At 33.5% G+C, this 25,912-nt stretch overlaps 1 protein-coding gene across 9 annotated transcripts in view; it reads left to right on the forward strand.

Annotated features, from left to right (window-relative positions):
- Nucleotides 1-25,912, forward strand: part of DOP1A (DOP1 leucine zipper like protein A) — a 120,507-nt gene that overhangs the window by 34,100 nt on the left and 60,495 nt on the right. For 4 of the 9 annotated variants that reach the window (XM_036024395.1, XM_036024396.1, XM_028510625.2 and 1 more), the window contains exons 4-14: nucleotides 4,497-4,667; nucleotides 7,166-7,355; nucleotides 11,980-12,078; nucleotides 14,024-14,123; nucleotides 14,898-15,007; nucleotides 15,924-16,032; nucleotides 17,485-17,605; nucleotides 18,846-18,965; nucleotides 20,204-20,315; nucleotides 20,687-20,716; nucleotides 21,030-21,263. In XM_036024395.1, the coding sequence (XP_035880288.1) occupies nucleotides 4,497-4,667; nucleotides 7,166-7,355; nucleotides 11,980-12,078; nucleotides 14,024-14,123; nucleotides 14,898-15,007; nucleotides 15,924-16,032; nucleotides 17,485-17,605; nucleotides 18,846-18,965; nucleotides 20,204-20,315; nucleotides 20,687-20,716; nucleotides 21,030-21,263 (1,396 nt within the window). The remainder of the gene's footprint in view (nucleotides 1-4,496; nucleotides 4,668-7,165; nucleotides 7,356-11,979; nucleotides 12,079-14,023; nucleotides 14,124-14,897; nucleotides 15,008-15,923; nucleotides 16,033-17,484; nucleotides 17,606-18,845; nucleotides 18,966-20,203; nucleotides 20,316-20,686; nucleotides 20,717-21,029; nucleotides 21,264-25,912) is intronic. The other 5 variants (XM_036024399.1, XM_028510626.2, XM_028510627.2 and 2 more) reach the window with 3 other exon arrangements.

Genomic DNA, 25,912 nt, shown 5'->3' on the forward strand with positions numbered 1-25,912 from the left:
TTTATCCCTAACTCATTCTGTGACCTTGGGCCATTTTCATCACCCATGTGTGTGTTCTCATCTGCAAAATGTCAAATTTTATAGATTGTTAATAGAATTAAGAGTTAACATATGTGAAGTGCTTAGAACAATGTACAATATTAGTTCAATAAATATTAGCTATTGTTCTGATATATGTCCCAAATACATTTACTCCTCTCTACCTTTGCTAGCTGCATCTGCTCTATGTAACCTCTAGCCTGGTCTTTATCACTGGCCTCATAACATTCACACATCTGTTCTTATCCTCTGTCACCCTTTTCTCCACACAGTACCAGAGTAAACTTTTTAGTATATGTATATATTTTAAAGATTTTATTTTTACCGCAGCTGGCATAGCTCAGTGGACTGAGTGCTGGCTGCGAACCAAAGTGTCGCAGGTTCGATTCCCAGTCAGGGTACATGCCTGGGTTGCAGGCCATGACCCCCAGCAACCGCACATTGATGTCTCTATCTCTCTATCTCCCTCCCTTCCCTCTCTAAAAATAAATAAATAAAATCTTTAAAAAAAAGATTTTATTTTTAGAGAGACGGGAAGGAAGGGGAAACATGTTTCTTTCCCTCTCTCCCTCTCTTTCTAGAATCAATAAAAGAAATAAAAAATTGAAAAAAAATTGACCGATGAAACCATTTGGTCCTGAGCTTTTCCTTGTTGCAAGGTTTTGATTATTGATGCAATCTCCTTACTTTTTATTTCTCTGTTTAGATTTTCTATTTCTTCAAGATTTAATCTTGGTGGGTTTTATATTTCTAAGAATTCATCCATTCTAGTTTATCCAATTTTTTATGTATAATTATTCATAGTAGTCCTTTATAATTCCTTTTGTTTCTGTGATATCAGGTACAATGTCTCCTTTATACTTTTATTCATTTGGTTTCTTTCTTATTTTTTCTTGATTAATGTAGCTCAGGTTTTGTCAGTTTTGTTTGTTTTCTCCCAAGAAGGAACTCTCAGTTTTGTTAATCTTTTCTGTTGTTTTCCTGTTCTCTGTTTCATTTATTTCTGCTCTAATCTTTATTATTTCTTTTCTTCTGCTAATTTTTGGCTTTGGCTTTTTTCCCCGTAGTTCCTAGAGTCATAAAGTTTGGTTGTTTATTTGATGCTTTTTCTTTTTCTTGATATATGTATTTATCATTATAGACTTCATTCTTAGAACTATGTGTACACACCCCATAAGTTTTGGTATGTTGTGTTTCCATTTGCGTTCATTTCTAGGTATTTTTTATTTCTCTCTTGATTTCTCCTCTAATCCCTTTGTGTTCAGGAGTGTGATTTTAATTTCTTTGTATTTGTGGATTTTCCAGTTTGATATCATTGTGTTTAGAAAAGATACTTGATATAATTTCTGTCTTCTTGAATTTTTTGAGACTTGTTTTGTGGCCTAACATATGGTCTGTTCTACAAAATATTCCATTCTGCTTGAGAAGAATGTGTATTCTGCTGCTGTTGATAGAATGTTCTATAAATGTATATTAGGTCTGTTGGATCTATAATGTTGTTAAATGCTAGTTTCTTCCTCCGGCAGGTGTGGCTTAGTTGGTTGGGCATCATCCTACAAACCGAAAGGTCAAGGGTTTGATTCCTGGTCAGGGCACATGCTGAGGTTGCAGGTTTGGTCCTGGTTGGGACACATATGAAAGGCAACCAATCATTGTTTTTCTCTCACATCAACGTTTCTCTCCCTCTCTATCTTTCTCCCTTCCCCTCTGTAAAAACCAATAAACATGGTCTTGGGTAAGGATAAAAAAGGAAAGAACAGTTTCCTTTTTCAATCTGATATTCAATAGTCAATCCCCATATGTTCCCCTTTCATCCCCAAGTGGACCTCCTATGAAGTATTCCACAGTTCTGGAGGTGCTGGATGTCTACTTTGGGCTTTTCCTCACAGGTGACACTGTAGACCAGTGGCACCCTCTTGGTGTGGACTGTGTCAACCTGGTGGACAGCAGTGAAGTTGGAGTGTAGCTAGTCCTCTTACTCTTCTAGTGGTTCTTTGTCGTCCTTCTTAGTCTTTCTGGTTCAGAAATAATATGTCATCCTCACCCCCATGTTCCAGGAATTTCACGGTGGTACCTTGTCGATGGATAGTTAGTAGTAGTTCCTATTGTAACAGGGACCGAAGTAGGGAGAAACTTATGTTGCCATCTAGATTATCAATTCTGTCTCTCTTTTTTATTGTTTCTATAATTTACATACTATAAAATGTATAGATCATGCATTCAATTTGATACTTTTTAACAAATGTAGTCAGTTGTGTAGCCACCATTCAAAACAAGATATGATATTTCTGTCACCAGAAAATTTCCTCCTATTCTTTTCTAGTCAAAAACTCTCTCCAACTATCTGTATTTCTCTCTCCCCCTCCCTACTTCCCTGTCCTCTCTACTTCCATCTCTTTTTCTGTTTCTGTTTTTATCCATATATCTGTGTTTATGTATACTCCTATGTATTTATCCCCCAGCCTGTGACTTGCCTTTCTGTTCTCTCAATGGCATCTTTGAAGAACCAGAATTTCTTAATGCTGTCTTTTGAAGAAAGTTCTTAATTTTAATGAAGTCCAGTTTCTTAACCTTTTCTTCTATGTGTGGTCATTTTGTTTCTTGTTTAAGGAATCTTTGCGATGATATTGTTGCTAAAATTTAGAAATACAATGATTTTCTCATATTTACTTTGTATCCAGAAACTTTGCCAAATCCACCTGTTCTTTCTAATAGCTTTTAGACTCTTGGAATTTGAACATATACAGTCATGCCATATGCAAATAATAACAGTTCTATTTCTTATGCTCTGATTTTAAGATAATGATATTTTTGCTTGCCTTATTGAACTGACAGGGAACTCTAGGACAATGTTAAAGAGAAGTGGTGATGGTGGACATCTTTCTTGTGTTCTCCACCTTAGGTAGAAAGTGTCCAAGACTTTTGAAGTTTTAATACACCTCTCATTTCTGGATGATGTGCTATTTGCTCATGATTTGTCATCTTTTTTATGTCACTGGCTTGATCTTGTTGTTTGTTTTTTTTCTCTTTTTTAGTTGTTTTGCATCTATGTTCATTACAGAATGACTGGCTTAACATTTTTTATCTGGTTTGGAATCAAGTTGGGGCTCTTTTTCTATTCTCTGGAAATTTTGTAGCATTTATATAATTTCTTCCTTAAATATTTGCATGATTCCCCATTGAAGCCATTTGGAGTTTATCTTTGTGGGAGAGTTTACAGTTACAGATTTAATTTCTTTAGTAGATACAGGACTATTTAAAATTTCTGCTTATGTCAGTTTTATTACTTTTTTCTAGAAATTTGCCCATTTTATCTAAATGTTAAGATCTACCTACCTAGAGTCGTTCATTGTATATTCTTACACAACATATATAGTGATGTCTCTTCTTTCAGTCTTGGTATTGGTGAATTAGAAATCCTTTTTTTTTTTTCTTCATTTTGATCAGTCTTGTAATGAGTTTACCAATTTTAGTTATTTTTTTTAAAAACAAACTTTTAGCTTTGCTGCTTCACTTTACTATGAAAATGTTTTCTCTTTAATTGTTTGCTCAGATAAGCCATCTCTGAGTACTGTATTTAAATTGAAATAACTATCCCTGCTTTGTTCCTCCTATGCCTTTTGTTTAACTTGGTGACACTTATCACCATTGGAGATACATACTGTCCAGTTACTGTGTATCTGCTACCTTTGACCCTTGAAAATAGGCTTTATGAGGGCATGTGGCAGGAATTGTTTCATATAATTTAGTAACTGTTACAGTCTCAGTACCTTACACACTACATGATAGATAATAGACCTTTAATAAATATTTGTTGAATAATTTGAGAAATATTATTGTTATATAATTCAGTTCGTTGATACTATAAATATTATGAATGGATATTGAATTTTTGTCAAATGCTTTTTCTGCATCTGTGAAAAGATTATATGATGTTTTTCTTTCATTTTATTAATGTAATGTATTGCATTGGTTTTGTGCATATATGGAACTACATTTGTATCCCAGGTATAGATCTCTCTTGATCATGGTGAATAGTTCTTTTAATGTGCTGACAAATCCATTTGCTGTATTTTATTCAGCATTTTTATGCCATATTCATCAGGATATTGGTCTGTAGTTTTCTGATAGTGTCCTTTTCTGGCTTTGGTATGGCCTCAGAAAATGAGTTTGGAAGTGTTCCCTCTTCTTTGATTTTTTTGAGAAGGATTGGCATTAGTTATCTGTTAAATATTTGGTTAAATTCACCAGTGAAGCCATCTGGTCCTGGGCTTTTCTTTGGGAGTTTTTTGACTACTGATTCAATCTCCTTACTAGTAATCAGTCTATTCAGACTTTGTATTTCTTCCTGAATCAGTCTTGGTACTTTCTAAGTTTCTAAGAATTTTTTTCCATTTTTTTCTAGATTGTCTACTTCGTTAGTATATAGTTGCTCATGTTTTTATATTTTTAAACAGTTCTGGATTATTTCCTCTTCTTGCAAATGCTGCCATGTCTGTGAAACCAACATTGCTAAGTTTGTATGAGATGTATTACCTGCCTTTGGGTAAAACACTGAAGCCTGGTCTACAAGGATTGCTAACTGGTATTCTTCCTGGCTTAGAAGAAGGATCAGAGTACTATGAGAGGTAAGATGGTGCTGTTTTTGGGACAGCTAAGTAATTGAAGTCATGGATTTGTCAGCAAGCATCTTAATGCTTTAACATCACAAAAATTAATTTTTCTAGATCTTTTAGTATACCACATGAAGGTTTCTATAGCATAAAAGAAATTATTATAATGTATCTAGTCTCTGTAGCACACTGAAAATATAACTAGGTGGTAAGAGTACAGACTTGGGAGATAGATAAATGTATTGGGTTTAAATCCTGGCTCAATAGGTATTATACGAGCTCAAGAAAGCTTTTTTATTTTCGATATATTTCTGAACTTTTTTCAATTCTCTCATCCATAAACAAGCATAATATATCATTTAGTCCAGAGCCTAGCATATTTAAGTCACTCAAAAATTGTGACCCATAATTTAAAATAAAAATACAATAGGTAGGACATTTAATTTTTAAAATGGGGAATTGGGCCATTACCAACAGTTTTTAAATTGTTAATGCTGGAAAATAACAACTCTAAGTGCAGTGTTGTTTCACTAGCCATTGACATAACACTATTGATATTTTAACTTTTCAAAGAAAATTATTTGATCTGTTTTGGAGCCTCTTTTTATTTCTTTGGAATTTAATAGTTGTGGACAATGAAAGATGGCATTAAGTATCTTTAATATCACATTATTCTTACCAAAAAGAAATTTACGAGTTGAGATAGCAAAAATTGAAAATGTCAAACTTATTTTATAAGTAGACTTAATTATTTAAATTTAAATAATTTACTCTAGTGCATTTACCTACTACTACATTTTATTGTATTTCATCTGCTCCCATAATGCAGTCAGAATCTAATACAAAAAATGGTGACTAACCCTTATAAGGTACTTGGAGAAAAAAATAATTTTGTCCCTAAAGCTTATCATTTATTAAGTTTTTTACTTACTTGCTTACAATTTTAGAAACATAATGTGAGATTACTTCATTTAGTTTATAAATCAGTTTTGTTTTAAATTTTTACATAATTCTCCTAAAGCAAGCATAGAATCAATACTACTCTCTAACTCCACTAGTTAACAATTAGAAATGTTACCATAGACATGAACAATGGTCTTTATTAATGTGGTATCTCTATGATTTATCTCATTGTGTGTCATAGTTCATTTGGGCTGCCAAAACAGTGTAGCACAAACTGGGTAACTTATAAACAAAGAAATTTATTTCTCACAGTACTGGAGTTTGGAAGTCTAAGATAAAGGGGCCCATATGATCTTGTTCTGGTGAGAGCATTCTTTCTGGTTTGTAGCTGGAGCCTTCTCTCTGTGTCTTCAAGTAGTAGAAGGGGCTATTCAGCTCAGTGGGGTTTCTTTCATAAGAAAAGTAATCTCATCCAAGAGAGCAGACCCTCGTGATTTAAGCACTCCCATAAAACTCCACTTCCAAATACCATCACCTTTGGGAATTAGTTTAACATATGAATTTTGAAGGGACACAAACAGTCAGACCATAACATTAGGTTTATCCATTTAATTCCACACAAGTTCTATGAAAGGATTTGTAAACATGTTCTTTTAATGCATAGATAATATTGAGGTCAGAAGGGATTACAGTGCCAACAATAAAAATAAAGGAAAAAAGAGAAGGGATTAGAGTGTTAGTATTAAATTACATAGTAAGTGAACAATAAAACTCATCATCAGATTCTCTTGATTCTGACCCTACTATGCTATAATATTATGAATATTTTGTGTGTTAAGTTTTTCATTTTATGTTTAAAGGAAATCAAGAGTGACGAATTCTTAAATGTAATCCTTAATAGAACAGTAATGGTTCTGACATAGGTCTAATTCACCAAAGTTGTTCTTAATTACATAGTGTGATTTCAAAGAGAAGGAAACATTTGGAAATGCCCTTTAAGATTTTATGGAAAATATGAGCCCTGGCTGGTGTGGCTTAGTAGATTGAGCACCGGCTTGTGGACCAGAGGGTCACTGGTTCGATTCCCAGTCAGGGCACATGCCTGGGTTATGGGCCAGGTCCCCAGTCGGGGTGGGGGGAGCGCACATGAGAAGCAACCACACATTGATGTTTCTCTCCCTCTCTCTCACTCCCTTCCCCTCTGTCTCTAAATAAATAAATAAAATCTTTTAAAAAAAGATTTTATAGAAAATATGTTTTGCTATAAGATTCTACTAATTAAAATGTATGTGTTTAACAACCCACTGAAATTGATAAGATTTATGGTTTTGTTTTTGTTGTTATCCTCATTTTACAAATGGGGAAACTGAACTGAAGAGATACTGATTTCTTGAAATTACACAGCTAGTAAGCAGTAGAGCCAGGACTTAAATCCAGTCCTCTGATTTCTAAAGTGTATGCTTCTTCTAGTCTATCACACTAGTCTCTCGAGTGGAGCATATAAGTATAACATGGATGTTTTCATATGTTCTAGAAGAGAACAGTGATTTAATTTTAACAATGTGAAACTAAACATTTCCCTTCTTAAACCACTTTATTTTGTACCTCAGAACAAACACATTGTTGGAAAAGGTTGCTGCTGCAGTAGACCAGTCAGCATTCTACAGTGCCCTCTGGGGTAGTCTTCTAACCAGCCCTGCTGTGCGTTTACCTGGAATTACGTATGTTCTCGCCCATTTGAACAGGAAGCTTTCCATGGAAGATCAACTCTATATAATTGGCAGTGATATTGAACTAATGGTAGGTCTGTATATGTTTGCTTTTTAACAAATATTTCTGTAGAGCCAGGCACACTATTCCAGACAGATACTGAGAATCATGCCACAAACAAAGTATTTTCATCAAGCTTACATTTTTCATCAAGGAAACTTAAAGACCAAATAATCAGTAATTATTGTTTTTAAAATTGTCAAATTTTTTTTTCATGGAAAGGAAATTTTTATTTATATATGAGGTCTGTCCAGGAAAAGTCCAGCCATTGTTAATATAATGAGAATAGTTTGCACAACATCAATGTAACCATGTACCCTAGCAGCCAAGGAGAGTGGATTGGAATGTGCATGTGTGAATAATGACAATTTCATTGTACTAGTCAGTGGGGACAGGAGATGTTGTTGAGTGAGCATGTGTACTGTGTGGCTGTTGCATTCAAAATGATGGAGTAGAGCAATGGATCTATATCCACTTTTGAATTAAGCTCCTCTGTGGAAACTATTGGGATGATTCACAAGGCCACAACTGGTGATTGGCAGCTTTATCACCACAGTGTGCCCGCTCATGCATCACATCTCCTACAGAATGTTTTGGCGAAACATCAAATCACCCAGGTGACTCAGCAGCCCCTGCAGTCCAGATTTGGCACCCTGCGACTTTTGGTTTTTCCAGAAAGTAAAATCACCTTTGAAGGGGAAGAGATTTCAGACAGTCGATGAGATTCAGGAAAATACAATGGGGCAGCTGATGGCAATTGGGAGAACTGCGCGAGGTCCTAAGGTGCCTACTTTGAAGGTAACTAAGACATCATTGTCCTATATATAATGTCTCTTGTATCTTGTGTCTTCTGCAGTAAATGTATCTATTTTTCATATTACATGGCTGGATACTTTTTGGACAGACTTCATTGTATTATCTTTATCATCTATTATTTAAACAAATAAATGGTCTTTGTAACAGAACACTGTTAACATAGTCACATTTATTCTATTATTCTGAAGTGAGCATTTTCTTTGATCATACTTGTTTTATTAGACAGATTTTAGACAAAATAATAACCATATTCTGTGTGGGGTTTATGTAAGAGGATATAGTACTGAAGCAGGCAGGAAAAGATAGTGGAAAAAAATCACACCTTTTTTCTTATACTTTTTATTTTAAAGATTACGAATAGAAGGATATCATTTATCTCTATGGAGTGCTGTACTCAAAATATTCAAGGTGTAAAGAACAGAGAAACACACCAGGGTCTTTTGGAAAGTTTAAGAAAATACTTAATCATCCTGTGCTTTTCCCTTATATGATTATGAAATGACTGAGATTTTGTACAGAGTTTTGGTTATATTTATTAAAATATAATTAACGTACACTGAAATTGTATGCTAAGTTTCACATGTACAGTTTTATGAATTTTGACAGTCATAACTATTACTACAGTGAAGATATAGAACATTTATATATTTATATAAATGGGGTATATATACATTTATATACTGTGTTTTTCAAACCATAAGACGCACCTAGGTTTTAGAGGACGAAATAAGAAAAAAATTTTGAAGCAAAAAATGTGGTAAAATATTTAATAACATAAATAACATAGTATTTCATCAATGTAAATGTAAACAGAACTCAACAGCAGCATTAACAACCATTATCCCTTCCAAATTTGGGGGGCAGGGTAAGTGTGTCTTATAGTCTGAAAAATATGGGTACATTTATACTTTGGGTATAAATATATCTGTATTTGTACCTTACAATATTCGTTTGTGCTCCTTTTTAGTTACTCCCCTCCCCCTACACTCCCAGGCTTTTTCACACACTGGTCTGTTTCCCTTTCCACAACTGTGCATTTTCCAGAATGTTATATAAATAGAATCATACTCTATTAACCATTAATTCTTGTTTCCTTCACTTTATGTTACAGATTTGAGATTCATCCATGTTTTTGCATGTATCCGCAGTTTGTTTGTTTGTTTTTATTGTTGTTCAGTTACAGTTTTCCCTATCTTTCCCCCACTACTTTCCTTCCAGCAGTTTGTTCCTTTATCTTTCTGAGTAGTACAGTATGAATGTACCAGAGTTTGTTTGTTCACTGATTAATGGATGTCTAAGTTGTTTCCAGTTTGGGATAATTATGGAAAAGGTGACAGAAACATTTGCATAGAGTTGTTCATGTGCACATATGTTTTTATTACTTGGGAAAATACTAGGAATAGATTTTCTGGCTCATATGGTAAGTGAATTTTTAACTTTTTGAGATGATAACTTTATTGATATATATAATTCACATATAAACTTTTACCCTTTTAATTGTACAATTCATTGGTTTTTAATATAGTCATAAAGTTGTACAACTATCAGCATTATCTAATTTCAGAACATTTTTATCACTCCATGTCCATTAACCATACCAAACCCCTTCACTTCTGCCCTTAGGAACCATTTATCTATTCTCTGTTTCTATAAGTTTGCTTCTTCTGGACATTTTATATAAATGGACTTATATAATAAGTAATCTTTTATGAATGACTTCTTTCGCTTACCATAATATTTTCAAAATTCATCCATGTTTTAAGTATGCATCAATACTTTACTCCATTTTATGGCTGAATAATATTTTGGTATATGGATACATCATATTTTGTTTATCCATTACTTGATGGACTTCTGTTACATATACTTTTTGGCTAAGAATAATGCTGTATGACATTCTTGTATAAGTTTCTGTAGACCTATGTTTCCATTTCTTTTGAGCATATACTTAATAGTCGACTTGCTGGGTCATATGGTAACCTTTTGAGGTACTGGCAAACTGTTTTCCCAAGTGACAGTACCAGTTTGCATTTCCAGCAGCAATATATGAGGGGTCTCATTTCTCCACATCCTTGTCAACACTTGTTATTGTCTATCTTTTTATTATAGCCATCCTAGTGGATATAAAGTGCTATTTCATTGTGGTTTTGATTTGCATTTATCAAATGACTAATAATGTTAAGTGTATTTTCTTGTGGTTTGGGGCCATTTATATATCTTCTTTGAAGAGGTGTCTATTCAAAGTCTTTGCCTGTTACTTAAATTAGGTTATTTCTCTTTTTGTTGTTGAGTTGTAGGAGTTCTTTATATGTTTTGGGTATTAAACCCTTATATGTACAGAGTCCAGCAGAAGTAATACTTGGGTGTGGTTGTTAGGGTAATAATATGGGTGTAATAATTTATAGTTTTAATTTGAACATTTCACCTGAAATGTCATATGGTGTACTTGAATGTGATATTGTTATGTTACAGAATTATGTGCTTATGACTTTGTAATAAAAGATTTTCTAATAAAACAGGGCATTATTTATGCCAGACCCCATATGATTTGAAAATATTTTCCCCCATTCTTTGGATTCTCTTGTCAGTTTCTTGATTGTGTCCTTTGAAGCACAAAAGTTTTAATTTTGATCAAGTCCAATATATGCTTTTTCTTTTGCCATTGTGCTGTTGATGCTAGATAATATCTAAGAAATTGTATCTAATCCAAATATATATATATCCAAATATATATTTCTTGTAATATGTAAGTTTATAAGAAATTTTCATATTATTTTCCAAAATGGCTATACATTTTCATATAGATGTTTAAATGTATTATTTTTATATTTTCTTTAAATGTATTGACTTTTACATTTTCTTTTATTGATTTAATGGTAGTTTTAAACAAGTCGTTTTTAAAATTTTTTTTAAAAGGCAGATTCTATAATTGGAAACCATTTGCAATACATCATAGTGAAAGAACTTATTTCTCTAATATTCAAAGATCTATTATACATAAATATAGTGGGAAAATGCATTTGAACATACAACTTACTTGAAATAAAAATAATTCAAACATATGAAAAGGTGCTAAACATTATAAGAGAAATAAAATTTAAATACACCAAGATACCACTTTTCATGTATCAGATTGGCAAAAGTTAAAAATGCATTGGTAAACATGGAGAAACAGAAACTATCACAGTAGCTGGTGGGAATATAAATATATATAACCTTAACAGAAAGCATCACACTATTTGAAATGCAGTTGTGTGCATATACCCTAAAACCTGGCACTTTTACTTTGAGGGAGTCAACCTACAGATGTATTTGTGTATTACATAAATATATTGCAGCATTATTTGTAGTAATAAATGTTTACAAACAGTGTAAATGCCTATTGTTAGGAGTCTAGTTAAATAAATTAGGGTTTATCTATAAAATAAAGTACTTCAGTGGTGATAAAAAAATAATAAGGCACTTTATGTACTGATAAGAAAAGATATCCAAAAAATATTTTTAAATGAAAAAGGCAGTGTTTGGCATATTTACCTGTGTGCTTTTGTTTACTTTTACTTGGAGAAGATATTCACCAGTAATACTGGCTGCTTGCAAAGAGAAAATTGGATGGTTGGGAGAAAGAGATAAGAGAGAACCTTTTTGTTGTATACTTTTCTGTGTTCCTTAATTTTTAAAACATCATTATTTACCTAAAAGTGGTGCAGTACATTTAATATTAATAAGATGTTCAGAAGCATATTTTTATTTATGGGAGAAAATGAATAGTTGTTACATTTTCATAATAAATATTTCCCAGTGTAATAGACAATAGATGTTAAAGGCTCTCTCATTTTAGGTAGAAGCTGTAAGTACTTCGGTGCAGGATTCAAGTGTACTGGTACAGAGAAGCACACTGGACCTCATACTCTTCTGTTTTCCATTCCACATGAGTCAGGTAAAACATTAATGCTGATGTTAATATAAAGCATTCTTTGGAAAATCAGATTTATGATGTGTAATTATTTAAGTTACATTATTTTCCACAAACTAGTAAGTATATGGAAAACATCTGGGAACTTGTGAAAATTATAAAGAAAAAAAGAGATTTATATATAGTGGGAAAATGCATTTGGATGTATAATTTACCTAAAGGAAATAAAAATAATTCAAGCATATGCCATGGCTCAGTGGATTGAGTGCTGGCCTGTGAACCACAGGGTCTCTGGTTCGATTGCCAGTCAGGGCTTGTGCCTGGGTTGCAGACCAGGTCCCCAGCAGGGATAGGCAACCACATGTTGATGTTTCTTCCCCTCTGTTTTTCCCTCCCTTCCTCTCTGTCTCAAAATAAATAAATAAAATCTTTTAAAATTGTTTAAAAAATAATTCAAGTGTATAACAAAGTTCCAACCTATAATAAGAGGAAGTAGTCATTGTTTTGAACCCAAGTCTTCTACCCAGATGGCATTTGTCCTGATGTTATCTTTTCTTAGCTTGGTGATGTTGAGATTGTCAGACCTTTAGCAGAGCTGGCTGAATTTGAAAGGCAAATCAATAGTCACTGTGACTTCCTTGTACTTGATTATAATTTCTATGTTAATTGTAATCAAGAAATGATTTTTTTACTTTCTTATGAGTGGCTAGATTGGAAGACTCTCTGTACTTTTAAAAATTCTGTGACAATGTTTATAGTCTATCTATCTGATGTTGAATAAAAAGATCAGGAGTTCTCAAATGCTTTGATTGCAAGATCCTATTACTCTCTTTAAAAATATTGAGGATTCTAAAAATCATTTGCTTATATAGGTTAGATCTATGTATATCATATTAGAAAAACTGACAAGTTTTTTTTTAATTGAATTTAGACAGAGAGAGAGAGAGAAAGAGAGAGAGAAGCATAGATTTGTTGTTTCTCTTACTTATGCATTCACTGGTTGTTCCTTGTATGTGTACTGATCAGGGATGGAACCTGCAACCTTGGCATATTAGGATGGTGCTAACTAACTGAGCTACATGGCCAGGGCATAAAACTGAGAAATTTCTAAGTATTTACTAATTCATTTAAAAGTAACAAAAGAAACCCTAGTGGGTAGAGTAGCACTGCTTTATATTTTTGCAGATCTCTCATGTCTGGCCTAATAGCAGAATGCTCATATTCTTTCTTGCATTCAATCTGCTGTGATATTTTTTGTTTTGATTGAAGTAGATGGAGAAAATCTGATCTCACACTGATGTGTAAGTTGAAAAAAGGAGAATTTCCATAGCCTTTTCTGTTGAAATAGCACATTCTTTGATACCACACCAAAACTCGACAAGCTATAGTTTTAAAAGCTTAGTTGCAGTCTGGAATCTAAAATCATATCAGTGAACTTTTAAATATTCTGTTTGATTAAAATCCACTACTCTGTCTTGCACTTTGAACATATCTTTTACACATACTTTTTTTGATAACTTTACGATTATTTGGAAAATGTTGGTTTACTGAATTATGTAGATCTTCCACATGTTAACACATTTCATCATATTAATACAATAACAAGGTCATATTATGGTTTGTTGACTCTATGAATGTGAAAGACCAAAGGATTTTTTGTATTTGTTCCAATAATTCTCTATTTTCTCTGTTTTATGTCAGATTTTGTTAATTAATATTGGTTAGAATAAAAATCTTTAAACTGGAGGTCACAATAATTCAGTTTTAGTTTCAACTGTGCAACTAAATAACTGTGTTATCTAACTTTTCTATTTTTTCCTAATCTATATAACAGGAGGAATAATTCCTATGTGTGAAAGTACCTAAGCACTAAAGTTCTAAATGTTTTGTAAGATATATATTTTTCTAAGAGGGGGAAACTAATGTTTTTGTATGTGACTAAAAACAAGGACATTTCTAACTTTTTCAGGCCACTCGGCCAGATATGATCAGGATCTTGTCAGCAGCCCTTCACGTAGTACTAAGGAGGGATATGTCCCTGAACCGAAGACTTTATGCGTGGCTTTTAGGTAGGTGTTTGATGTGGGTGGTCTTAGCTGGGAAGAGATAGAGGGAACATGGCTCTACAAAGTATTATCCAGTTGTATGTATGTTGTAAGTGAAGAAACCAAAAGTTAGCTTAAATGGACAATAAAAACACTATTGTGTATTATATGAAGAAATTTCAAAAGCTTCTTAGTTGGAGGTTCTTTTAATCCATAGGTCGTATTCCCTTTAACAAGATTTTTTGCCCTTATAAATGAGGCTGTTATACTGTAAGTATATAGACAAAGAAGAATAAATTAATAATCAAAATAAAGACTTAATTCCTAAAATTTTGAAGTCATCAAAGGAATGAAGTCAAGTAGTACGACTGCCCCACACAGGGTGCCAGTCTCACACTCACACGGTAAAGCATTTATTTGTACACTTGGCTCTTCCATGCTTTTCGTCAGTGTTTTGTCTTGTCTTCACAACTCCTTACCACCTGGAGTGAGAGGACACAATATTACCTAACTGGATTTTCCGACTCTTCAGTTATTCCAGTGTTTGTAAGATTTAGGTTAAACAACACAAAACAAAACAGACCAGGATAATTCTGAAAGAATACTATGATACTCATTCCGTATTGAATTGGTTTCCCTTTATTAAACTATCTAAAATGATCTCTCTTGCTGACATTGATTGGGCTACTAATCGGTAAGTGTTTAGTGGTGTTTTTGAGATATTTGCTGTTTTGGTGTTAGTGAACAGCAGTTTTGAGAATTTCATTTTAATTTATTTTGCAATTTATTTCCATGGAGGTTTTGATAACAACGGCGCTATCATAGGACCCAGAAGCACAAGACATAGTAATCCTGAAGAACATGCCACTTACTATTTTTCTACCTTTTCAAAAGAATTGTTGGTCCAGGTAATGAATGTTTTCATTTTATTTTTTGGTTATTGTCTGACCAGTAGATTTACTAACCAATTGTAAGAGAAGGTTCTGCCTTAAATGAACTAATTCATAATTGAAGAGGAGGAGAAAAGAGGCACAAACTACCTAAGTGACTATGATAAGCAAATGACTCCAACAAAATGAATAAGTAATCAAGCTAGACTCACTTCTATATAAGTCCAGAGGTTTTATTTTTTTAGTTTATTTTTATGACTTTATTAAAACAGGCTTGAAGCTTCTCACCTGTTCCCAATGAAAATTGGACCTTTGCCAAAAATGGTCCAGGGCCCATGCTATTTCCTCTGAAGCCCCAGGGAAATTTGGTTTGCAACAGGAATCTAAATGTTTGGTAAAATTAGCATTGTAATGGAAATGGTAAAATGAACCATATGCTTAGTTTATATTATTTTTACTTCAAGTATATTTATTCAGGATATCTCAAAATAAACTGAAAATGCATGGTATCCGAAGTAGTTTAAAGTGAAGGAGGTTATATGAATAGAGTTGGTTTTGAGTCACCAATGGGAAAATAATTGCATACCTAGCAGATATTACCATATGATGTGGTGTAGTTTGGTGCATGTTGATGATCTTAAGTAGAAATATTTTTACCTTTTCGGCAATCAAAAATTCATGAATTTATTTTTCTAGATTTTCTTTAACTTTCCACTTTTTTTTTCTAGAAAAGTAAGCACTGTTTTCTTCTCTCAAGAAAAATGTAACATTTTTTCTCAGTAGTAGAAGGCAAAAGCCAACTTTAATGAAGAGCTTCAGAAAAGCAATAGGGAATATCAGTCTCCATTACATATGGTTGTATTAAAAAAAAAATTTAGAAAAAATCTTCTAATCTGTTTACTTAAATGACTGGTGTACTTTTTCTTTTTTAAAGGCAATGGTGGGGATCTTACAAGTGAATGGATTTGGAGAAGAGAGCACTTTAATGCAGGATCTAAAACCTTTTCGTATTTTAATCAGTTTACTGGACAAGCCTGAGCTAGGTAATTTATACTGTCCTAGGGCATGAGGTCACATGTGTGTGTTTTGTATTCCTTCATAATAAAAATAAGACAAGGTTATTACTTAGAAAAACTGCTGTATTTTGAGGTGGCTTTTAAATACACATTCTTAACAATTTCTTACCTAACATTCACTCTAGAATGTTAAGGAGATACAGATGTACATCCAACTGGTATGTTATCATGTACTTACCCTGTACTATGTGCATTGCAGAGGAGTCATTTTAAAGGTGCTATCTAGCCCTGACTGGGTGGCTCAGTTGCTTGGAGCATCGTCCTATACACTAAAAGGGTTCAGGTTAGATTTCTGATCAGGGCACATATCTAGGTTGCAGGTTCAATCTCTGGTCAGCAGGGCGCCTATGGGGGCAACCAATTGATGTTTCTCTCACACTGATATGTCTTTCTCTCTCCACCCCCCCCCCCCGTACCCTCCCTCTCTCCCTTTCTCCCTCACACTCTCCCACTCTTCCTTCTTCTCTCTAAAATCAGTATCCTCGGGTATGGAGATACACACACATGCATGTACATATATATTTATAAATATAAAAATTCTATGTAAACTCTTCATGATCCCGATAAAGTTAGTGAAATTGAAACAATATGTCATAACTATCTTACAGGTTACAGAATTCAAGAACTTGAGCAAAAATATTTGTGTTATATACCCAGCTTTCTTCTTCATACCCCCTTTCTCTTGTGTATTGCCCTTTTTTAATTGTATATTTTTTATATAATTTGTCTATTGGAAAGTTAATTTTGGTACCTGGGACAAAAATTAAGAAAAAAACATAAATATTAGCACAAATGAAATAATAAAGTATGAATCTTTTAAAAATAAAAATTTTAAATATAAAAATATCAAGTTGTATGAATGGCTTTGAGGGTTTATTTTAGCTACTATGTACTAAAAAGTGAAGCTCAGGAATATTTTCGAGGAGATTGCTGTCTTTTATAGCAATAAGTGTTGTCCCTGTGCATTTTTATATTACTTAAATTAATTCAAGATAGTAGTAAGTAACATTATTATCATTTACTGAATAGTCACTATATCCTGGGAACTATGCTACCCCACCTGACAAGTATTTTTTGTAGCCATTACAACAGGCATGTAAGTTTGGTGTTATTATCCTCACTCTAGAAGAGGAAACTAAAGCTCAGAAAAATTAAATAATTTGTCCAAAGTAACAACTATTAATTAGCAAAGCCAATTTCCCTGATTCTGTCAACTTATAGTTAAATATATATTTGTTCAGTTATTTACTGTTTTACTGGTAGCTTCTTAAAATGTGAAGTTTAGTTCAGCTTCTGGAGGAAAAAAACTACTGTAAAAAAATACTTGTTTTAAAGCATTCTTTAATCAGGCCAATTTTTAGATAATCATGATTTGCCAATTCTAATTAATTCTATCTTTAATTTGTATATTAATTTTAGGACCTGTAATTCTAGAAGATGTCCTAATTGAAGTATTTAGAACATTATATTCTCAATGCAAAGCAGAATTGGATCTTCAGATGGAACCACCCTTCAGCAAGGATCATGCTCAGTTAAGCAGGTGGATTACCAAAAAATTAAGCATGACATGACTTGAACACAGATTTAAATGAACCAAAGGGCACCAGGTGCTCTTTAAAGAATTTTTTTCAAGTTCTGGTTATTTCTTCTTTCAGATAAATAAATAAATAAATAAATAAGCAAACATACATCTTTTAATGCCTAGGATAACTCATAAAATTACCATATCCTGTTCTCCAAGTCAGTGATAAATACATGCTGACAAAGTCTTACTTTTTTATTTCTCCTCTATTAGGCAGCCTGCCACTCTTGCAGTCTCAGTTGTTATTATAATATGACAAAGATTCTAAGACAATTTCTTTTACATGAGTTTCATTTCATTAGTGTCTCCTTGGTAAGACTTCAGATAACCTGGACTTTCCCTAAAACATACTTTTATACATGAAAACATTTTAAGGCAGTTTTTGATTTCTAATAAATATGATACCCTATAATTTTAGTTTGAAAAGTTTATATTGACTAAAGTAGTATACTGTTTTATTTTGTACTCTGTCTGATAATTTATATTGCTCCTTGGAGTATTTAATTAGTGTTTAATTTGTGGGTATATGCTACAACTTGCTAGGTACTTTGCTATATACAAAAATAATTGTTTTCATTGTAAGGAGGGCGGCAAGAGATGGTATGTAGGTGGGTAATTAATAAAAGATTCCCATGTGAAATAACGAAGTTATTTTTTTTATAGGGTTTCGGTAATAATGGCTATATACAGTGTTAGTCCTTTTTTGCTGTTGTTTTTCAAGCTAAGAAATTAGGTTGAAATTCACCAAGTAAATTTAACTTTTCTTAAGAAAATCTTGAATAGCACAGGAAAGCAGACCAAGTTATTTCAGAATCAAGGCCATCAAAATCAAATCACTACTTAGTGTATCTAGGCCATGGGAAACAAAACAATGCCAAATTTCAAGTCATGTACTCAAATAGTTCAAAAAGAGCTTCCTGTTCTTTTTCTGGAAGTATAAGTTTTTCTTATGCAAGTCTAATTTTCTGTCTTGATCATTCAACTTAGTTATAAAAACTCAAATTTGGAAAAATAACTACACATAAAATAATAACAGAGTGGCAATAGATAAAAATTATCCATTCCTATTTTCTCACTAGCAAGTGTTCTAGCAATTGTCTAGGAATATGTACTATCCTAACAACACTGTACTCAAGTTTAAATTTGAAAAACTAAATGTTAATATTTATTAGTTTTTGTTTTTCTTTTCCTTTTTTAGTAAATTAAGGGAAAATAAGAAAACAGCAGAGCTGATTAAAACTGCCAACCTTCTCTTTAATTCCTTTGAGCCTTATTATATGTGGGATTATGTTGCACGTTGGTTTGAAGAATGTTGTAGGTATGTTAAACTGTTATATTCATTTCAATTTAATAGCATTCAAAGCCAACCTTTGTTTTTTAAGTTCTTCAATTTAATGAAAAGAATACTCTTTTATACATTCTACTGCTACTATTGACAATTTATTACATATTTAGTAGCTGTAATCTGGCTCTACCCTGTCACTATAGAATATAGAATTACTAATCATATAATCTTAGAATAGAAAAGGAATTTATAGGTGAGCTATTCAGTCACCAGCATAAATGAAAGATTTTCTCTTTCCAATCTATACTAATTCAGTTTTTCGTTGTTGCAGAGAAAATAGCAAATTTGTGGCTGCTGCTTTAGAACACATTCCCAAAATGATTCCTACTTTGAATAATGAATGTCTTTTGCCACCTGGCCTTCATTTCTACATTCAGAGGCATACCCATCCATCCTTTTTTAGCTAACCTAGACTATTCTCTAAACACACATTAACTTTCATGCTGGTGAGCCTTCACGTATGCTATTTCTTCTAAAATATTTTTCCCCTTTGCCCATTTGGTAAGGTCCTATACAGAGGTCACCCACCTCTAATAGCTTTCCATTACTTCCTCAAGTTTCTCATCAGAATCAACTTTTCCTATACTGTCACATTATTACATTTATTTATCTATATGTTTATATTTCTCATTGGTTAGGGACTGCATTATATTCTTTCCAACTTCAGATTATAGGGCAGTAGATATTTATATAGTATTCATAAGATTTGATGTGAATGTTGTAGTAATGATCTCTAGTACTTGGATTAGAAGAGGCTTCCTGGAAGAGGTAACATTTGACCTTAAACCTGAAGGACAGATGCATTCTAGATATGAGAAAATGAGGTTGAGGGAGGGTGACATTCCAAGAGGACAGGTTTGCATAAACAAAGGCCTTAATGTTAGAAATAAAGCAGCAAATAATCTTTTTTAACTAGGAGATGCTATCTGTAGTGGGAACAGTATAAAATAAGTCCCCCAAAAGTGAGATCCATTCAGAACCCTTGGAAATACAGGATGAGAGTTACAGTGAGAGGTTAAACCCAGGAATATCGGTCTGGGAATTTTCCACATAGAGGTACAGTAGTGTCCTTGGGAGAAGGGAATGTACATCATCATAAGAACATTATTGTGTGTGTCCCAATGTTGAGGAGACCTCATTTAAAAAACATTGTTGTCACATGTTCATTTCACTTGATAGTATGTTTGATAAAGTGAATTTTGTTCTTTTAGGAGGACAATGCATGCCAGACTTCAGACTGGGCCTGGAGATAGTGAGTCATCTGAGTTACAGCTGAGCAATTTCTGCTTATTGGTGGATTTTTTGTTGGATATAGTTTCTTTGGTAAGATCACCTTGGTAAAAAAATATTGAGGAAATCTAACATAGTTCATATGTTACATGTTGGAGACCTTATCTTCAAATAAATTTTATCTTTAATATTAAATATATTTTTTCCTTTCGGCACAGCTTTTTTTTTCCTTAAAATTTTCCAGCTGTTTTGTCCTGTGACATATGTGTATATATATAATACATATACAAGTCTTAAACAATACATGGAATATACTTCATAATTGCATGTTATTGAAATCCTAAATGTTTAGTGTATAATGGTTTAATGCTGTATTTATATTAATTAATGATTCTATTAAATGAAGACTTTTGGAAATCTTTTCTCCTTTTCTCTCCTAAATTCTTTGCTTTCTCATTTTGAAGCCTACTAGAAGTATGAGGGTGCTGTGTCAGGTATGACATTCAGCCTATTTTGTTTTTAACTGATTATATTCATTTTTGTTATATTATAATTTCAGTAATGTAATACATAAAATTGGGATTAGTTTATAATACATACTTTGAAATACTTAAATTGAGAATTTGGGAATATAAATTTTATATCATTAATAATGAAATGATTATACAATGTTAAGAAAATGGTATATATAAAATATTAGATTCATAAAAATTAGTTCCTTTTTTATATAGATAAAAAACCAATAAAACAACATAACTTTTGGGTCACACATTGCTTGAACTTTTGTCATTTTACTTTTATTTTCAGGAGACTTATATCGAAATTCAGACAGAACACCTGCCCCAGCTGTTGCTCAGGATGGTTTCTGCCCTGACAAGCCATCTCCACACATTGCACTTGTCTGAACTCACGGATTCAGTCAGGCTCTGCTCAAAGATCCTTAGCAAAGTTCAACCTCCACTGTTATCTGCCAGTACCGGAGGTGTTTTGCAGTTTCCAAGTGGGCAAAACAGTTCAGCCAAAGAGTGGGAGGACAAAAAGGTAATGTTAATTGTTAATTTTGGTATTAGACTATTTACAGTTGCCCCTTAAATAACATGGGTGTGAACTGTGTAGGTCCACTTACACACAGATTTTGTTTTCAGTAAATATAAAATTTTTGGAGATTTGCAACAATTTGAAAAAACTCACAGATGACCCTCTAACTTATAGATGAAAAAATTAAGCAAAAGTTAGTATGTGATGAATGCAAAAAAAGATGTGGATAATAGTTTCTGTTATCATTTACAACCATAAAATATATATGCCTATTATTAAAAAGTTAAAATTTATCAAAATGTACACACACAAACATAGAGCATGCATGGCGTCATTTGCTGTTGAGAGAAATGTAAGCAAACATGAACATGCAGTATTATAACTGGGTAAAATTAACTGTAGTACATACTGTGCTACTGTAATAATTTTATAGCCACCTCCAGATGCTGCTGCGGTGAGCTCAAGGGTTTTAGTGGATACTCATATTGAGTGATGCTAATCATCTGATCATCTCTGTGTGAGCAGTTTGTCTATCCAGTAAATTGCATTTTGCAGTAAAAAAGTGATATCTCACAGTTCTTGTGGGTTTTTTATCATAATAAATGCAATACCGTTAACCTTGAATAACACATGAGACCCACACAAAATACTAGTGATACTGGAAGTGCTTCTAAGAAGCAGAAAAAAGCCATGACATTACCAGAAAAAGTTGAAATGCTTGACATGTCCCATCAGCTGAGGTCTGGAGCTGCAGTTGCCTGCCATTTCAAAATAAATGAATCCAGCATAAGACCATTGTTTTTTAAAAAAAGGAAATTTTTGAAGCAATCACTATACCTCTGCTGTCAGGAGCAGAAACCTTGAAATACCTTTTTATATCATATTGAAAATGTAGCTTTTATGTGGGTGCCAGGTTGCTATAAGAGAGGCATACTTATAGACTAATATGAATTGAGAAAAAGTGAAGTCATTGTGTGACAACTTAAAGTAAAAGGAAGGTGAAGGATCTAAAGCTGGAGAATAATTTTAGAAAGACTTTCAGTGTATGGATGGACCTGGAGAACATTGTGCTGAGTGAAATAAGCCAGTCAGAGAAAGGCAAATACTGTATGATTTCACTCATAGGTGAATCTAATGAACAAATTGAACTAACAAGCAAAATAGAGACAGACTCATAGATAGAGAACAGGGTGCCAGCTAAAGGTGGGGAGTTTGGGGATGGAGGGACTGAGCAAAAAGGACTCATGGACATGGGCAGCAGTGTTGTGATTGCTTGGGGAGAGGCGGGTATAAGGGAACTAAATGGTAATGTAAAAAATAAATAATTTTTTTAAATCCCACCCCCCCCCAAAAAAAACTAGAACACTGGTTGGAAAGGGGATATATGCTGGGTCTTCAAGGACTGGAAGGATTTAGACTGTTGAAAAGGGGAAACGCATTTAAACTAAGGGACTGGTATGACCAGTGCATTGAAAAAATGCCCATGAGCACCCTTATGCTCCCACAGGGGCTGTGTGATATTGTGGGAACGGCCTGGGTTCACTCATACTGGCTCTACCACTAACTTCTTGGGAAATCTTGGGCAGGTTGTTTAACTCTCTGAGTCCTGGACTCTCATCTTTCATGTGATGGAATCTGAGTGGTGATGATATATGAAATATCATGCGGAAAACTGCTTTGAATGGGTTCAGGCATTGAATGGGTTCTCAAACAAAAAACCTAGCTTCACCAACTCCCCAGTTAAGCCACTGTTTCAACACCACCTTCAATGATTTTCCCACATTTTCTGTCCCCTGTACTATTATTGATTTTTCACTTAATATCATTATTTAAAATAAAGTATTTAATATTTAAAAAAATGTCAAGATAACAGGGGAAGCAGCTTCTGCCACACTAGAGGCAGCAGGCTTTTCAGATGCCATTAAGAAAATCAAGGAGAAAGGATATCTGCCTGAACAGGTTTTTAAAGCAGACGAAAGTGCCCTATTCTGGGGAAATAACACCATAAAGGACATTTCTTCCAATGGAAGAGATAGGAGCACCAGACTATAGCAATCAGCTAATGGTATTCTTAGACAAATGCAGTCAGATTTATGATCAGGGACTGCCCTTATCTTTAAAGCTGCTAAACCCTGAGCCTTGAAGGAAAAAGATAAACACCACCTGCCAGTCTTCTGGTTGTACAAGAAGGCCTAAACTACTAGAGCACTTTCTCTGGATTGGTTCCATCAATGCTTTGACCCTAGAGTCAGGAAGTACCTTGCCAGTAAAGGACAGAGTTCTTCTGATATTGGATAATATCCCTGGCCACCCAGAGCCCCATGCATTCAATGTCAAAGTCTTCAAAGTGGTCTACTTGCCCCCAAATACAGTGTCTCTAATTCAGCCTCTAGGTCAGGAATGCATAAGGACCTTTAAGGCTCATTACACACAGTACTCTATGGAAAGGATTGTTAACACTATGGAAGAGAATCCAGATAGAGAATATCATGAAAGTCTAGAAGTATTACACCATTGAAGATGCCATCGTTGTCATAGAAAAACCATGAGAGCCACCAAACCCAAAACAATAAATTCCTGCTGGAGAAAACTTTGTCCAGAGATTGTGCATGACTTCACAGGTTTTACAACAGAGCCAGTCAAGGAAATTATGAAGGTGGATGTGGCAAAAAAAAAAAAGGTGGGGGAGGTTGTTGCAGGGTTTCTACATGCAAATCTTGGAGAAGTTCAAGAAATAATAGACACCACTCTAGAGGAATTAACAGAAGACTACTTGAAGGAGATGAGTGCTTCTGAACTGGTGGTGCCAGACAATGAGGAGAAATACACAGCAGCAGCAGTGCCAGAAAACCAATGGATATCAGATGGTCTGGCAGAAGGGTTCCACTCATTCATGACTGCTTTTGACTCCTTTTATGACATGGACCCTTCTGTGACACTTAAAACTAAAATATACAATGGAAAAAGGATTGATATCCTATAGAAACATTTTTAGAGAAATGAAAAGGAAAAAGTCAGAATTATAATGTATTTCCATATAATTTTACCAAGGGTGCGTGCCTCTCCTGCCTCCCATGCCTCCGCTTCCACCTATCCCACCTCCTGCACCTCTTCTGCCTCTGTCCCCCTGAGACAGTAAGATCAGCCCCTTCTTTTCCCCTCCTCCTCAGCCTACTCAGCGTGAAGGTAACGAGGATGAAGACATTTATGATGATCCATGACCACTTAATGAACAGTCACTAATCATCATACAGTTATAAACCTATCTGTTGTGTATGTGTGTGTCTTCATGTGAAAAATCTAATAAGTATATGGCAAGAACTCGGATATGATTTCATGTCATCATTATCATCGTGTGAATATTCATCATGTAGAACATCATGTGGATGATTTGTATGAAAGCAGGTAGCCTATCCTCACATAGGCATAAAGTGAATAATATTTAATAAAATTATAAATATGTTAGTTCTCTTACTGTTTTTTAAGTTTGCTTTCAGAGAATTACAGCACTATACATTATGCCTTTTTCTTATAATTGAAGAAACTGCTTATCAGCCAGTCATCACAGGTAAATGGTTTTCTAAAATTTAACAGTGTTGAATATGACTAATAATGTGTGACATAAAAATGTTTGTAGTGATTCAGTCATCATTGTGTAGGCTAGGCTACTATGAAGCAGTCATATCGATTACACTAGGCTACCATAAAACAATGATATTGCTGCTGCTCTGTTATCAGTCAATGAATCATTATACCAGTAAATAATTATGAATTTTTTACATTATCTTTTTATTTTTGATTTCTAATGTTAATAATACTTATAGCATATACAATGTCTTATATAAGACAGTATTGACGTAGGTATTGACAAACAGATGGTGTAAAGTTATATTGTCAGTACAGTACAGAGCTACAGATACATATTTTCCTTATGGTTTTCTTGACACTTTAATTTCTCTGGCTTACTTTATTGTGTGAACACCATATATAATACATACAGCATATAAAATATGTGTTAATTGAATGTTTATATTATTGGTAAGGTTTCCTGTCAACAGTAGGGTGGCTGTTGGTTATTAAGTTTGGGTGCAGTCAAAAATTACATGTGGATTTCAGTTGTGTGGGGTATGAGGTGGGGAGTCAGTATCTTCCCTACCCCTGTGTTGTTCAAGGGTCAACTGTTAATTTTTGAAAGAACAATTTCTAAGTAAAATCACTTATATATAACCCTTTAGTGCATCTCGCATAGATCCAAATGTGTGGCAGTAGACCTTATTGTAGGGTTTTGGTTCTAGTACAGTTTAGGCGTTTATATCAACACTTTCCAATAGAAATATAATGTCAGCAACATAAGTAATTTTTAAATCTCTGGTAGCCACTTCTAAAAATGTAAGAAGAAACAGATGAAAAGATTTTTTTTTATTTTTTAGCCCTTTTTAGCTAATTTATGATTTCAACATGTAATCAATATAAAATTGATGTAGTATAAAAAAATTAGCTGGAGACTTTACATTCTTTTTTATACTATTTTCAAAATTCCATTGATGTGTTTTATACTTATAGCACATCTTCATTCAAATGTATAATTTTTTTTATCAGAAACACTTGAAATAAAAAAATTTAGTTCCACTGTCAGATCAGCCACATTTAAG

Source organism: Phyllostomus discolor, chromosome 4 (genome assembly GCF_004126475.2).
Source record: "Phyllostomus discolor isolate MPI-MPIP mPhyDis1 chromosome 4, mPhyDis1.pri.v3, whole genome shotgun sequence".
Taxonomy (NCBI): Eukaryota; Metazoa; Chordata; class Mammalia; order Chiroptera; family Phyllostomidae; genus Phyllostomus; species Phyllostomus discolor.